General features: G+C 32.7%; 2 protein-coding genes across 7 annotated transcripts in view; both read left to right on the top strand.

Annotated features, from left to right (window-relative positions):
* Positions 1-14,425, top strand: part of LOC135124538 (leucine-rich repeat, immunoglobulin-like domain and transmembrane domain-containing protein 2) — a 243,474-nt gene that overhangs the window by 19,158 nt on the left and 209,891 nt on the right. The window lies entirely within an intron of this gene.
* LOC135124520 (uncharacterized) lies at positions 10,599-12,087 on the top strand. Of its 4 annotated transcripts, none has more exons than XM_064049641.1 (6): positions 10,599-10,882; positions 10,958-11,353; positions 11,413-11,459; positions 11,526-11,591; positions 11,652-11,738; positions 11,817-12,087. In XM_064049641.1, the coding sequence occupies exons 4-6, from the start codon at positions 11,534-11,536 to the stop codon at positions 12,014-12,016; spliced, it is 345 nt and encodes a 114-aa protein (XP_063905711.1). In that variant the 5' UTR covers positions 10,599-10,882; positions 10,958-11,353; positions 11,413-11,459; positions 11,526-11,533; the 3' UTR covers positions 12,017-12,087. The 4 variants fall into 4 exon arrangements, 2 of the variants coding, with proteins under 2 accessions (XP_063905711.1, XP_063905721.1); XM_064049651.1 differs by having other exon boundaries at positions 11,544-11,591; XR_010279804.1 differs by lacking the exon at positions 11,526-11,591.

Raw genomic sequence — 14,425 nt, forward strand, 5'->3', positions numbered from 1 at the left:
GCGTTTTCGTACTTGCGGAAAATTAAAATAATTACGGGCCGGAATCGACTTCCACGGGTGCATCGACCGGAAACTCGCTTAGGCCAGATGGGATTAAAATTCGGGCCGGATTGTTTGATGCCGGATCGGGAACGCTCACGTATTTATTAATAACGCCCATCCACAAAAGATTTTTTCCAACAACTTCAAAGCGAAACTTCTTTATTTGTTAGGCGACTTTCGGCCCCCGTCACGATGCAACAACCAACGCAAAACTGACATCTGAATCGACGATCAAAGACGGTGAAATCTTATATTATTTTAATAATGTTTAGTAATGCTACGAAAGAAATTCATGCCTATGGGTTCTACAATTGACCCTGTTGCTGAAGACATAGGAGTAAACCACGTTAAACAACTGAGAAATGGAGGGGTTGTTATCGGGTGCAATAAGAAAGAAGATATCACTAAACTACATAACATTAGTACGCAAAAACTCGGCGAGGATTACACAATTCGAAAATCTGGGTTAAGAAATCCCATGATAAAAATTGTTGGTTTAAGCGAATCATATAATGAAGAATCTCTAAAAAGATGCATAACTAGGCAAAACAGTACTTTGAACGATCTTATAAACACATGGAAACTTGTTATCTGCAAGAAAATGAAAAAAAAAATTGGTCTAAAGAGTTTAGACAGTACTTCCCTCGCTGTCGGAAACTTGACGACTGCATGCCTATTGTGTTTTTTTTCTCATTACATTTTTGTAGTGGGAATTTAAAAAAAAATTGCGATGACGCCATCAACATTTTTGCAAGGACACGTATATCAGTTGGGATAGATGTAGTGTAATACTAAGAATAAAATTATTATATTCTCAAATTTTCGGGAAAATGAATTGGGTCGTTTGAATATTGATTTGTAATAATCAATAAAATAACGAAACAATTTACTCACGTATACCTACGTATCAGAGGCAACTGAAAATCGTGTATGTATAAACATTGTTAATTTAAGATGACAGGCGTAACAGCATACGTGAGAGCCAAACACAGAAACTGTAAACAAAACGACCGTCGGTTTTATTGCTTCGACTTCCGCTTATTATATAAAACATTGGGTTTTATTTTAATTCTTGACGGTGAAATTCACAATTGGTTGATTATAAACATGTCTATTTCACATTCGCGGAATCAAGTGAACGCATAAAACAAATGCAGGTCTGTAATGTTAAAGTCGATGTAAATAAGCGTGCTACCCTATGTTTCAACCGAGTTTTTCCTTTAACAAATTTTGTGTCTACCAAATTGGGTTGGTTGGGGTGTAATACTAATAATAAGTGTTGCCTTTAATTTAATCAATAAAATAAATTGACTTCATTAATTTTTTTGAACCACCTCTTAAGAAAATCTAAAAAATATGAATGGAATGATAAATCACAAGTACAAACTCATCATATTTTTTGCATTTTAGATAGGATTTATTCAGCAAAATTTAAGGGTGACGTCATCAATTTTTTTAGGAGGGATGAACAAATACATTTTGAACAAAAGTTTACCATGCTTATAATAACTTTAAAATATTCCCAAGATTTCAAAGCATTCGGTTTTGTAATTCCTGATTAAATCGATAAAATAAATTCACGCCTTCATTAATTTTTTTGAGTCACCCTGCATATGCAAATCCAAAAATATGAATGGAATGATAAATCACAAGTACAGGCTCATCATATTTTGTACATTTTAGATATGATTTATTCGGCAAACTTTCGAGCTGACGTCATCAAGTTTTTGGAGGGGATAAGCAAATATATTTTGACTAAACATTTATTATGCTCTTTATGACCTTAAAACATCTGCAAGATTTCAGAGCATTCGGTTTTGTAGTTCCTGATTAAATCAATAAAATATATTTACGCATTCATTAATTTTTTTGAGTCACCCTGTATATGCAAATCCAAAAAATATTAATGGAGTGATAGTTCACAAGTACAGACTCATCATATTTTGTACATTTTAGATATGATTTATTCCACAAACTTTTGAGCTGACGTCATCAGGTTTTTGGAGGGGATAAGCAAATATTTTTTGACTAAAGATTTATGATGCTCTTTATAGCCTTAAAACATCTGCAACATTTCAAAGCATTCTGGTTAGCAGATTAAAAATTAAATTTCAAAATGTTGTTTTATAATTTTGATTTTTTTTTCCCAAAATCTGGACGTTTCGAGTGAAAAGTCGATTCAGAGTTGTAAACTACATGTGTAGGACTATGTTATTTTATACAATTGAAAACCCATTTACTATGTACAATTTTGAAGTGACAGGGATGATTCGACAAATTTTGGTTAGCGTTTTACCATCTACATGATATTCTTAATATAAGTACAAAATTTCACAACAATCGGTCGAGTACTTTCGGAGATTATCTGTCTAATAAAAATCCGTGACAACAGACGGACAGACGGACAGACGGACAGACGGACGGACAGACGGACAGACGGACAGACGGACAGACGGACAGACAGACGGAAATGGGAGACCTATTTCTTCGTCTTCTAGGGGTCATGAAAGATCCAGAAAACGTAAAAGTAGAGAGTCGGCCGACGGACTCGATTACAATACTTCCTTTGCTTACGCTCGGGAAGTAAAAATAGGTATGGCGATAGTAGAAGTCGATCCAAAGTCATTTTTAGAATTTATCAAATTAAAAACAGTTCTTATACATTGGGATGAATGTCGAATTTTCGAGCATTTTAGAATAATTCGATGCTACAATTGCGGTGGTTACAATCATACAGCGAAATATTGTATAGAAGGGACAAAGATTTGTCTAAACTGTGACAGTCGTGACCACGTCGAAATTGAATATGAAAAGGGAGAAATGTCGTGTATTAACTGCATCAGAGCAAATAAGAATTTGAAATTAGACTTAGACATTAATCACTCACGTTTTGACCCAAAATGTGAAATACTTAAAAAACAAGTGCAACGCGCCCAGGCTAAAACAAAATATAACAATATATAGCAACCACAGCAAAATCAAGAAATATCTGACTTGAGAATTTTGTTTTTAAATATACAGTCCATCAGGAATAAAATTAATCTGCTAGAAGCTATTTTACATAATCATAATTTTAGTGTCTTGTGCATAAGTGAGCACTGGTTAACCAGTGATGAAACAGAATGCGTTACAATTAATAATTTTAGAGTGGCTGATTCTTTTTCGAGAGTGATTCACACTCATGGTGGCGTGGTTCAATGCATAGATCCTTCCCTACAGTATGAAGACCTACCACAACTAAGTAATATATCCAAAGAAATTCATTGTGAGTTAATCGGCGTATATGTACATAAATTTGATGTATTGTTAATATCATTGTATAGATCCCCCAGTGGTGATTATTATTTTTTTGTTGAAACTTTAGTTAAGTTACTTAATATCATTAATTATAAACAGAAACGTATACTAATTGGGGGTGACTTTAACCTTCATTTTAATGTAAACGACGTAAAGGCGCAAATGTTTTGTGATTTCTTACTTAGTTATGGTTTCCAACCTTTAGTGACTTTTCTAACAAGGAGAAGTTCCTGTATTGACAATGTCTTTTGCAATTTCTCAAGTGAAAACATAAAGGTGAGTGCTTTTGAGACCCATCTGTCAGATCATAGAGGAGTAGCTATTAATATTTCTCAAATTTTTAAAACACAAGAAATACAATTCAAACTTACAAGACCCCTCACGAATCATGGTAAATTAATTTTTTTCAATCTATTAAGTGCAGTTAATTGGGACTTTGTAAAATCTGATATTGATATTAACAATAAGTTTAACATGTTCATTAATACCATCTTATATAACTATTATATTGCATTTCCTGTAAAAACTATAGTCTGCTATAATAGAAGCAAAATTCCAAGCAATAATTGGTTTTCAACAGAACTTCAAAAGATGAGAGAAACATTAAAATTGCTTTCCGAAGCTTATAAATTGCATGGAACTTTAAAACTCAAATCGTTGTTACTGGAATTTAGACGTAAATACAATGTAGCTATTAAAAATGCAAAAAAACAAGCTAATGATAAATATATTAGAATAAACAAAAATAAAGCAATGTGGAATTGATCAAATGTAAAAATCCCAAAAAACAACCTAAACAAACTTTTGCCATAACACCTGATGAATTTAATGCCTTTTTTTGCAAATATTGCTACAGACATCATTTCAACCTTGGCTCCCCCAAAATTTGATCCCATTAGCTTAATGACAAATATACCTAATATAAATACCTCATTTAATTTTAAACAAGTAACTTATATCCAAGTACTATATGCTTTTGTTAGCTTACGAAATAATAATTCGAAAGACATTTATGGATTTACAGTACCACTTATTAAATCCCTTAAAGACATATTAATACAACCGCTTACCAATCTGATAAACTCTTGCATTGAAGTGAATTTATTCCCTGATTGTCTCAAACGAGCCAGTGTGGTTTCTATATACAAAAAAGGCGATCCTGATGATATTGGCAATTACAGGCCAATATCATTATTACCAGTTTTTTCGAAAATTTTTGAGAAACTAATGCTACAGCAGATTACGGAATATCTAAACAAATATAACCTTCTGACATTACAACAATTTGGTTTCCGTAAAGGCATCTCTACTTCTACAGCCATCAGTGCACTAGTCGATAAGATAATCCAGAGCTTTGAACGTAAAGAATATTACTCAACCCATTTCTTAGATCTCAGTAAGGCTTTTGATTGCGTAACTAAGATATTCTGTTAAGAAAATTATATTACTATAATTGCCAACCACCGAGTATAAATCTGATTATGAGTTACCTTAGAAATAGAACGCAAAGCGTATCCATTGAAAACAGATCATCTTGTACTTATTCTGTTAATTATGGGGTTCCTCAAGGGTCCATTTTGGGACCAATATTGTTCTTCCTATATACAAACGATCTTCCAGACTACCTTAAAGAAGTTGATGTAACTCTCTACGCTGATGATACTTGCATTGGTACAGCAGGAGTAACTGCAGACCTTGCCTTCAACGCCAATCAAAATTCTATGAAGAAAGCCGCAGAGTGGTTCAGTGCAAATAGACTCCATTTAAATAAAACAAAACGTGTCTCAATGCTCTTCACATTAAGACCCTGCGAATGTTCCATCGACTGTACGGAATATACAAAGTACTTAGGAGTCATTATCGATAAGGAACTTACTTGGTGTCAGCACGGTAATTATATGTCAGATAAAATTTCAAAAAATACCTTCCTTTAAAGAAATTTGGCTAATAATCTTTCTTTAAACTGTTTATGTATGGCCTATTATGCTCTGATACACTCTCTTCTCAATTATTCCATTTTAGTCTGGGAGCACTCATCTTCTTTATCACGACTCTTTAAACTACAACGAAGATCAATCAGAATAATAGCTAATATAGGATACAGAGAAGATTGTAGAGCGTACTTCAAGTCACTAAAAATACTTACACTTCCTTCGCTTTATATTTATCGATGTTTGGAATTTATTACTCGGCATACAGAATTATATCCCAAAGTCAACCTCTATCACAACTACAGGACTAGACACGAGGATATTTGTTTCAGAAACTTGCGTCTCACTAAGTCGAGGGATGCCATTAATTATTTTTGCATAAAATTTTTGAACACTTTGCCTGACGAAGTACGTAGATACAACAGTCATGATTTTCTAAAAAATGTGAAACAATATTTGATACGAAAGGCATTTTATTCATTAGATGAATACCTAAATAATAATTTTAAAGACCTGGTGTTACTATCTAGTGGTGCTTAATTTATTATATAGTAGATCATATATATTTATAGAGTTAATTCTAATTTGTTTCTTTTAAAAATTGTTATTTATTTTTATAAAATTATGTTCGATATATTTACTAGCTTCTTCTGACGCGTGTAAAAATTTTTTATTAGCACAAATAAAGATTTATTTATTTATATTTATACGTACGGCGGTGATGACTCATCGTGCGATGACAGGATGGCCTGGAAGCGGAAGTCGCGATGGATTCGAGAAAGACCTCGATCGACGTAACAGTAATATAAATTTGATTCTAAGACAAGTCGCTCTTGAATCTCGCTATTCTGGTTTCAATTACACCCTGTATAATCTATGCAAAGTCGCAAATGCGGTTCGAATCCCGCCTAATGCCACAGGGTGTCGTCGAACATCTGGAGATGCACTCTTACATAGCTGTAAGACCTGTAAGCCCCTCACGTAATGAATTAGTGCATTTTTGGCCTTCACGTCCGTCCATTTCTTGCCTCCTAGTACCCGTCAAATCACCAAACCGGTGTATTCCAGCCACGTTTTTCTAACAATGTAATTCGCCGTTGCACACGGCTTTATCTAAGTCTAATAAAATGCATTGTGAGTACAAAGTAGCAGTGAATAACCACTATCTTAAGCGTTTTAAAAGCAGTTACAAATGTGTGTTTCACGTTCACGACGTTCAATAATGACTTCCACTGCATAATACGACCGCAACCTGTCCAACCCCATCCAATGGAACATTACTCAACCCTCCACCGCATACACACGACAAACTTAGAGGTTCTTAGTGGCGGTTTCACCTTCATTTAAGATTGTTGATGGTCATCACCTAATGGACTCGAGTCCCAAACAAGCGAAACTGGTCCTAAGTGCGTCAGGGGTCGCTAGCTCGTTAAATTTTAAATTGCGTTTTTGCGGGCATTGGGTAACGCATGCTGCCATCGCATCCAAATGCACGATATTGATTTCGGATTTGAAACGACTTTGTTTAACAAACGTGGCTTTGTTGAAAAATGTGGCGGGTCGTGTTTTTGCGTCGACAAGACCGTGAATATTTAATGTTTCACACCACTTGGTTCCGATGAAATACGACAAAAGATCGAGTTTATTGTGTAAAAATATCGCTTCGCCTGTATTAATTGAATCGATAAATCAATGGAATAATTCCTCCGCGCGGACAATTACTCGGATGAAAATGGCCGAGGTACAATAGAGAAAAAACGCCGTACCCTATTAAAGTAACGATGGAAGGAATTTGGGGCGTAATCAGTGCGATATGATCGTACGACAAAACATTGTTTAAATAATGAGATATGCTTAAAAAGAAACAGGAACTGGGGCGTGTAATTTAAATTCACTACTTTTTCCCTTCCAGAGATAAATATCCCATGTTACAGCTCCCGGTTTTATATTCAGACAAATAGCCCCCGTGATAAGGAACACCGCCGCTTACTAGATCCACAGCGTAACTCGTACTTAGTTGTGATATTAAAATTACCGTTATTAAGTTGCGTGTAACTACGTTTTCACTGCAAACATTACTGCGAAGAGTCTAAATCAATTTGTCGTATATAATTTTCCGAGGAATGGTCATGAAAAATTAATCAGCTGCCATCGATGGGCGGGGCCAGCCAAACTCGGTTTTAATGAGAAAACGCAACTTTAATCAATGAAACAACAAAAACTCCGCAAGCGGAGATGGATGTGATAGTGAAAGTTTTGGAGTGGAGGGCCGAAAGCTCAATTAGCCGGCACATCCAAGTGCGTGCTGGGGGTCTGACCACGTGACCGGATTCATCCAACGACGTCCCGGGAATGTGTTTACTTTAATTTTTGAAAAATCTTCTTTCAAAGTTTTAATTTAATAGAGTTGCAAAAGCAGACAGAAATATTTGATAAACTTTTACGTGTCGCGGTTTTGATTTCCACATTTCGAAACTTTTTCAATAATTTTCAAACTGCAGTTCTTTAAGATCGCAACTTGAGATCAGTCTCCAATATTTTAAAGTTCCGCCAATAATATCAAACTGATGGCTCGTAAATCTTCCATAGTTGCAGTTTTCAGATCGCATAGTTCTGAATTTTAAATCTAGAGGATTTTAACATTAATCTCGCAACTTTTTCGCTTAGCAGGTGCCATAAGGAGTTAACTTCCAGGATTTCCTGCATAAATGCAGTATATCAGACTTAGAAGAGTGACCAAGTAAACACGAAACGAAATTCTTAGTTATTTGTAACCGGAGATAATAAATAGGAAACCAGAAACACGTAGGCATTCTTAAAATGAGCTCCACATTCTTCCAGTGTCAGTAAGTAGGCAAAAGTGCTGGCTCTTTAATACCGGGTGATTTTTTTACTTCCCGAGGATAAGCTACTTTCATGTTTTCTCAACGTTCCATGACCCCCAGAGTACAAATAATAGCCCCCCCCCCATTTCCGTCTGTCTATTTGAACGCTGTCTGTGTTGTTTTCATTATACAGATGATATCTGAAATTACCAAACTGATCTTTCAATTTTGGGGTTTTTCAGTTTCTCGATTTTTTAAATTTTCGATTTCTCGATGATCTGTTTATTTTTCAATTTCTTAATCTTCCGATTTTTCAGTCTTACGAATTTTTTATTTTTTTATTTTTCAATTTATTAATTTTTGGCGTACCTATCTAAATTTTTGAATTTTCGGTTTTTTGATTTCTAGATTTTTTTATATTTCACGTCACGATTTTTCTGTTTCAGTTTTTTAAGTTTTAGATTTTTCGACCTTTCGATTTCTTGATTTTTCAGTTTTTCGATTTCTCAATTTTTCGATATTTCAGTTTTGGGATTTTTAAACTTTTCTTTTTTCAATTTTTCAATTGTGTACTCAGTTTTTCGATAGACAGGTTTTCAATTTTGGGGTTTTTTCAATTTTTCGATTCTTCAGTTTCTCGATTTTTCAAAATTTCGATTTCTCGGTCTGTTTTTTTCCTCGATTTCTTAATTTTCCGATACTTCACTTTTGCGATTTTTTAATTTGTTGATTGCTCCGTTTTTTAATTTTTAGCTTTTCTAGATTTTCGATTTTTCGCATTTTTGATCTCTAGATTTCTTGGCTTTTCGACTATTTGATTTATTGATATTCCCATTTATCGATTTTTCAATGTTTATATTTCTTGACGTCACGATTTCTCGATTTTCCAGCTTTTCGATTGTTTAATTTTTTGATGTATCAATTTTTCGATTTCTCAATTTTCGAATTTTAGATTTTTCGTCTTTTTGATTTTTTGATTCCTGGATTTTTCGCTTTCGATGACTCAATTTTGCGATATTTCAGTCTTGGAATTTTTAAACCTTTCTATTTTCAATTTTTCAATTACTCATTTTTTCGGTGCACATACGTCAGTTTTGGAGTTTTTCAATTTTTGGATTTTCTCGATCTTTTTATTTTTCGATTTCTTAATTTTCCGAGATTTCAGTCTTACGATTTTTTTCTATTTCGATTTTTCGCTTTTTTGATTTCTAGATTTCTTGATCTTTCGACTTTTCGATTTATTGAAATTCCCAATTCTGGATTTCTTTTCAGTTTTTTAAAAATTTTTGGTGTTTTGACTTTTCGCTTTTCTATTATTCTATTTTTCAGTTTCCCGATTTTTCAGTTTTTCGGTTATCCATTTTCGATTTCTCCATGTTTTCATGTTTTGATCTTTCGGTGTCTCAATTTTTTAATGTGTCAATTTTTCGATTTCTGAGTTTTTCAGCCTTTTAATTTCGGGCATTTTTCAGTTTATATATTTATCACTTATGTATTCGATTTTTCAGTTTTTCAGTTTTTTAATTTTTAAAATGTTTTGATTTTTCAATTTTTAGATCTTTCAGTTTTTCGATTTTTCAATTTTTCGATTTCTTGATGTGTTGATTTTTCGATTTATTAATTTTCCGATATTTCAGTTTTACGATGTTTTAATTTTTTGATTCCTCAGTTTTTTTATTTTTTGCGTTTCTGAATTTTCTCTCTATTTCTCAGCGTCTCCATTTTTCATTTTTTTAAATTTTCGATTTTTCGACTCTTCAGTTTTTCGACTTTCGATTTTTCGGTTTTTAGCTTACCGATTGTTCAATTTTTTTAATGTCTCAGTTTTGCTATTTTTCAATTTTTCTTCGATTTTTCAATTTTTCGATTAACCGTTTTTCGATATTGCAGTTTTAGTATTTGTCAATTTTTCTAAATTTTATGTTTTAGATTTTTCAATTTTTTTGATGTTCCAATTTCCGGATCTTTCGATTTGTCGACTTCTAAGTATTTCCATTTTTCGATTTTATAAATTTTGTGATTTTTCGAAATTTCAACTTTTCGATTTCTCGATTTTTCAGCTTTTTGATTTCTCAATTTCTCAATTTATCGGGATTTTGACGTTTGATTATCCGATTGTCCAATTTCCCGATTTTTCAATTTTTCGATTTTTCGGTTTATGGATTTTTTAGACTTTAAGATTTTTAATTCTTCGATTTTCCGATTTCTGGATGTTTCTATGTTTCGATTTTTTGATTTTTCGGTTTTTCAATTTTTCGATATCCTAATTTTTCCTCTTTTCAGTTTTCGATTCTTCGCTTTTGCGGTTTCTCAGTTTTTCGATTTTATAAATTTTGTGATTTTTCGAAATTTCAACTTTTCGATTTCTCGATTTTTCAGCTTTTTGATTTCTCTCTCAATTTCTCAATTTATCGGGATTTTGACGTTTGATTATCCGATTGTCCAATTTCCCGATTTTTCAATTTTTCGATTTTTCGGTTTATGGATTTTTTAGACTTTAAGGCCCGGTTTTACAAATGTCCGGTTCAACACGAGTTCAACTGAACTTGAGTTCAACTGAACTGAGGTTCAATTCATGCGTCCGTTTTACAAACACCGCTATCGTCCGGTTCAGCTGAACCACAAATTTCCTTAGGTTGGTAGCGCGCACCCGAGAATCTGACAGTTGAGACCACGTTGGGAGCACGTTGGAAGTGTGTTGTTGTTGTCATCTATGTCATCATGTCACATTATTATAAATTATTTGTGACAAATTCTGCAAAGTAATTAGTTTTTTGCGTTACTGGGGTACGTATATGTGTATATGTAACATTTGCTCGTTAATAGTAGATGATTATGATGGTTTTTAACATTTCGTTTCAGATGAGTAATACACGTGCTCCGAATTTTACAAAATCCGAAGAAAACTTGCTCCTATCTTTAGTAAGCAAGTATAGAAATATTCTGGAGTGTAAATTGTCCAACACTGATGCAAATCAAAAAAAAAAAAAAATCAGTGTTGGAAGAAAATTGAAGTAGAGTTCAATTCTTTATCTGGCCAGACCTTCCGGGATCACAAAGTTTTGAACAAAAAGTACGACAACATTAAGAAGAGGACAACGAAAAAATTTGCTGACGAGAAAGCCTATGTCGGTGGTACTGGGAGAGGGTCACAACAAAGTATTGAGGCCACCAATGTTGATGTGGCTGTAAAAGAAATTCTCGGGGCCAAACCAATGGGGCATAGCAGCGAATTTGATGGCGATTCCGAAACAACCTGTAATAAGTATTTTTATGAATAATATGTATTGTAAAATTAAAATGTTGATGCTTTTCAGCATTCCAAAGTAACAGCGGTATAATCTGTCTGATGACGAAAATGATGGTAAATACTTTTTATCCTTACATACACTTTATTCAGAAATTTTTTACTATTTTTTCTTTATTTCAGATTGTTTTATGCCAAAAGATCAAACCGGAGCAATTTCGAGAGAAGTGCCTGTTATGGATAAAATAAGTGGTCCCAATAAAGAAAGTGGTAAACATTAATAATAATCAAACATGGTTATTTTTGTAGAAAATGGTCAAACTGGGAATTGGGCTAAATACTCCCCCAAAATCTTGAAGCAAAAAAAATTTTCAGCACTCACGCCATATCGTAGAGGTATTATATGTATATATATTTATATTAAAAAATGTTTGACACTTGTCTTAAAACTTTATTAATGTATTGTTTGTATAGGTAAAGGAAACCAGACAAGTGATAATTTAGAGCAATGTGCCGCTGCCAAAGAACTTGTCGAACTAAGTCGAAAGGAATACATCCAAAAGGAGCAAGAGTTTAAATTAAAAGCCATGAAAGAGAAACATGAACTAGAAATGCAAATTATGAGAGACAAAGCTGCACTTGAATTAGAAGTAATAAAGCAGAACACCAAATGAAGATTGAAATATTAATTGCCCAAAAATTTAATATTTTAAATAATAAAACTTAAATAAATAATTACATTACATTTTATTATTTACTGCAACTAAAAACGAAATCAAAAAAAGCAAATGAGTAAAATATTCTCTGATGAACTGGTTCCGTACAAAATTGTTCTGATTATAATTGCCACTATATTCTCCAATGTTTTCAATTAGAACATCGTTCACAAAATTCACTGCTGCTTCTTCTTCTGCGTCCACTGGCGGTTCTTCTTCATTTAAAATAATTGCAATGTTGTGTAAAACTGCTGTTGCCACAACCACTGCCTCTAATTTACACATTTTTAAACGAATTCCAAAAGCCAATGCTGGAAAGCGTCTTTTCCACACCCCAAAACATTAATTATTTGAGAAGCTGTAGCTTTACTAATCCCTATAAAGTCACCAGCAACTTGCAGAAAAGATCCAGTGGCAAGGAAACGTGAAGTCACAAGTAGCATTTGCTCCAGTGATACTGCATGATTTCTTTCTGTTCGCGATGTAATTTGCTCCTGTATTTGTTGCAAAATAAACCGTACGCCAGTCTTGGAAAAACGAAATCGTTTCAAAAATTCCCCAGCATTTCACTTTTCAAAGTGATTTTCTCTCAACTGAAAAACTTTTGGTCGTCGCATACGTGCCGGTTCTAATATGTTTAGCATTTCTAAAACGTCTTCATCGTCAGTTAATACTCCTAATAAATTTTCCATCTTCAATTATAATGCTGTCACACCACCAAAACGATAAAGCACAGACATTTGAGGTTATGGACAGTTGAGCGAAGCTTAAACCACCCTGACATCAGCGCTCAGCTGAGCCTTCGTTTGAGCGCGGTTTAACATTGAACCATGTATTGTAAAACGGACAACTGCAGTTGAACCAAGGCTTATCTTTGAACCTCGCTTAAGCTTGCATTGTAAAACCGGGCCTAAGATTTTTAATTCTTCGATTTTCCGATTTCTGGATGTTTCTATGTTTCGATTTTTTGATTTTTCGGTTTTTCAATTTTTCGATATCCTAATTTTTCCTCTTTTCAGTTTTCGATTCTTCGCTTTTGCGGTTTCTCAGTTTTTCGATTTTTTAAATTTTATATTTTTCGATTTTTCTAATTTTCGATTTCTCCATTTTTCAGTTTCTGTACTTTTCAATAATTCAGTTTTAAAAATTTTTAATTTTTCGTTTTTGACTTTCCGTTTTTTCATTTTTAAAATATGTATTTTATTTTTCAATTTTTTAAATTTTGGATCTTTCAGTTTTTGTTTAAATTTTTTTTTTGTCTCAATTTAGCGACATTCCGGTGTTCCAATTTTTCGATTTTTTGATTTCTCGGTTTTTCGATTTTTTGGCTTTTCAATTTGCCGATTTTCTAATTTTTCGAGTTTCGGTTTTTCAATTTTACGATTTTCTAATTTTTTGTCTTTTCAGTCTTACAATCTTCAATTTCGCGGTTTTTTTGTTTTTTTTTTTAATTTTTCGACTTCTGAATTTTTCAGCATTTCAATTTTGGGCATTTTTCAGTTTCTGGATTTTGGAATTATTCAGTTTTTAGAATTTCAAAATTTTCGTTGTTTTGACGTTTCCACTGTTCGATTTTCCGGTTTTTCTGTTTTTTGATTTTTTGATTTTTCGATTTTTAAATTTTTAAATCTTTTAGTTTTTCGATTTAAATTTTGTTTTGACTGATTTAACGACATTCCGATGTTTAAATTTTTCGATGTTTCGATTTTTTGATTTTTCGGCTTTTCAATTTTACGATTTTTCAATTTTCCGAGTTTCGGTTTTTCAATTCGATTTCCTAATTTTTCGTCTTTTCAGTTTTTGATTCCTGAATTTTTTGGTTTTCCAATTTATTGATTTTTAAATTTTAGATTTTTCGATTTGTCGGTTTTTCGTTTTTTTTTTTAAATTTTCAATTTTGTAATATTTCAATTTTTCTATTTTTCTAATTTTCTATTATTCAGTTTTAAAAATTTTTAATTTTTCGTTTTTTGACTTTTCGATTGTTCGATGTTTCGATTTTCCGGTTTTTCCATTTTTTCATTTTTAAAATATGTATTTGATTTTTTAATTTTTTTCAAGTTTAGATCTTTCAGTTTTTGTTTAATTTTTTTTTTGTCTCGATTTAGCGACGTTCCGATGTTCCAATTTTTCGATTTTTTGATTTCTCGGTTTTTCGATTTTTTGGCTTTTCAATTTCCCAATTTTTCGAGTTTCGGTTTTTCAATTTTACGATTTTCTAATTTTTTGTTTTTTCAGTTTTACAATTTTCAGTTTTGCGGTTTTTCAGTTTTTCGATTTTAAAATTCTTGATTTTTCGATATTTTTTGTTTTTTTTTTAATTTTTCGATTTTTGAATTTTTCAGCATTTCAATTTTGGCCATTTTT

This window comes from Zophobas morio, unplaced genomic scaffold, assembly GCF_036711695.1.
Source record: "Zophobas morio isolate AGI-343-1 ecotype UQ-CSIRO unplaced genomic scaffold, CSIRO_AGI_Zmor_V1 ptg000002l, whole genome shotgun sequence".
NCBI lineage: Eukaryota > Metazoa > Arthropoda > Insecta > Coleoptera > Tenebrionidae > Zophobas > Zophobas morio.